The sequence below is a fragment of the Penaeus monodon genome, chromosome 19, assembly GCF_015228065.2.
Source record: "Penaeus monodon isolate SGIC_2016 chromosome 19, NSTDA_Pmon_1, whole genome shotgun sequence".
Classification (NCBI taxonomy): Eukaryota; Metazoa; Arthropoda; class Malacostraca; order Decapoda; family Penaeidae; genus Penaeus; species Penaeus monodon.
The window spans coordinates 39,495,756-39,497,477 of record NC_051404.1 but is presented as its reverse complement, the minus strand read 5'-3'; the positions used below and the strand labels follow the sequence as shown (position 1 = coordinate 39,497,477).

At 36.5% G+C, this 1,722-nt stretch overlaps 1 protein-coding gene across 1 annotated transcript in view; it reads right to left on the bottom strand.

Moving 5' to 3' along the window:
* The window catches only part of LOC119585221 (exosome RNA helicase MTR4-like), a gene marked incomplete in the record, with an annotated part of 19,057 nt that overhangs the window by 4,963 nt on the left and 12,372 nt on the right, over window positions 1-1,722 (bottom strand). The window contains 2 exon segments of the mRNA XM_037933877.1: window positions 70-292; window positions 1,342-1,530. Of these exon segments, the coding sequence (XP_037789805.1) occupies window positions 70-292; window positions 1,342-1,530 (412 nt within the window).

The window sequence follows — 1,722 nt, the reverse complement described above, 5'->3', positions numbered from 1 at the left end:
GGTTTAACTTTATATATAGCTTCATCTCACTACAAGCCTCACCTTAAAACCAAATAATAATACTATTACCTGATAGATCATTGAATAGACCATGGAAGAGCATTTCAGTAATGAGGAGTTCATCGGCAGATGACAATTCACAAGCCACCCTGCCTTTCCTCTCAATGACATCCTGCGAGGTGGCATAGCCAAGACGTCGCAAGACACGCTTGCGGCACTTCAATTCATCCATTTGTAATACACTCTTTGCTTTCTTCAAGTCACTCTCGGCATTCTCGAGTGTCTTCCTGACCTGAATAATTTAAGTTTATTTCAATGGGATATTTTTCAGCATTGGAAAATCAGTAATTAAAAATGTTCCCAAGAATGACAACAAATTTTATACTATAAACTCATCCCTTCCAAGGGATAGAATACCTTCTTTGATGGCACGAAAAGACTGTTACTTCGTGTATAACCATCCTAACTTTAGACTGCTGCACGACTCAAAACCATTTAGCTGAGACCCTCTTGGGTCCTAATCAGTTTGCATTACCATGGGCAATTTCAAAAATGAAAAAAATATTAACAGCTTCTAGACCTCTTCTTTGAATTTATATCTTGTATCATTGTACACTTTTGAGAGTAGAAGAGTGCCAAGACCTCTAGCAGTTTAAATGACAAGAGCTGAAAATATAATTGGTCAACTCTAATTATCTTAACCCAATCATGGCCAGTCAGAAAATATTCATGGAATATTTTCCACTACCTTTATATATTTTTATTTCTTCAAAATCTTTTCCTCTGAATGAGATTTCTGTAGTGTTCACTAACACATCTGGTATTGTTTAGCAAGTTTTCATCAACCATACCCACCCTCACTCCCTTATATGCACTAATCTGCCGTAGACAATCAACAAGTTTTTTCCTCCCTCAATCTGTTTGTGTTTGGAAAGCAGTGAGTGTGGGGTAGTAATTCTGGTACTATACAGCATATTTCATCCAGCCAAACCCTTGATCTCTTTCTTTTCAAATATTCCCCCTTCACACACCTCACCATGCTATTATGCATAATGGAGTTACTCCCCTAGTATATCACTTTTTTACTATCTATACATTTAAATACTTATAAATACCTCCAAATACAAATTTCACTTTCATTTAATATGGGAAAAAAGTATTTTTTCAGTCACAAACAAAGGGTAACTTGATAACATTTTAACCACTTACTGTAATTGAGAAATAACAATGAAATGTATATTTTCTAGTAAATAAAACTGAGCTCTAGCCAAGAAAAATCAAAGTCAAAATAATTTTTCTATTTTTGGGGGGATAAAAGTAATACATTCCCTTTCAACTAACCTCCATCTTTTTCGCAAATGACTCGCATAATCTATCTCGCGTAGGATCTGTGTGCAGTTTGTGGGAATTCAATCTAGCTTTGAACTTCTCCAGCTTGGACATGACGTCTAGGAAGGCCTCATCCTTAATTTTCATGTTCTTCACTGGGTCAAGCAGGAACTGGTTCTCTGGGACACGCCTTAATGCCTCCTGTGGATGCAACATTTTACTGTGTTGTTTATCTGTTGATGCAGGGAGTGCATGTACACATTCATAGTCCACTATAGTTTTGTTTTATTACTTTCTTTTGCACACATATTGGTCCACAAGCCTGTAATTACCGCATTGTCAATTAATAAGCTTGCCTGACCACACCTATTTCAACCCAAGGATTTTTTGGAA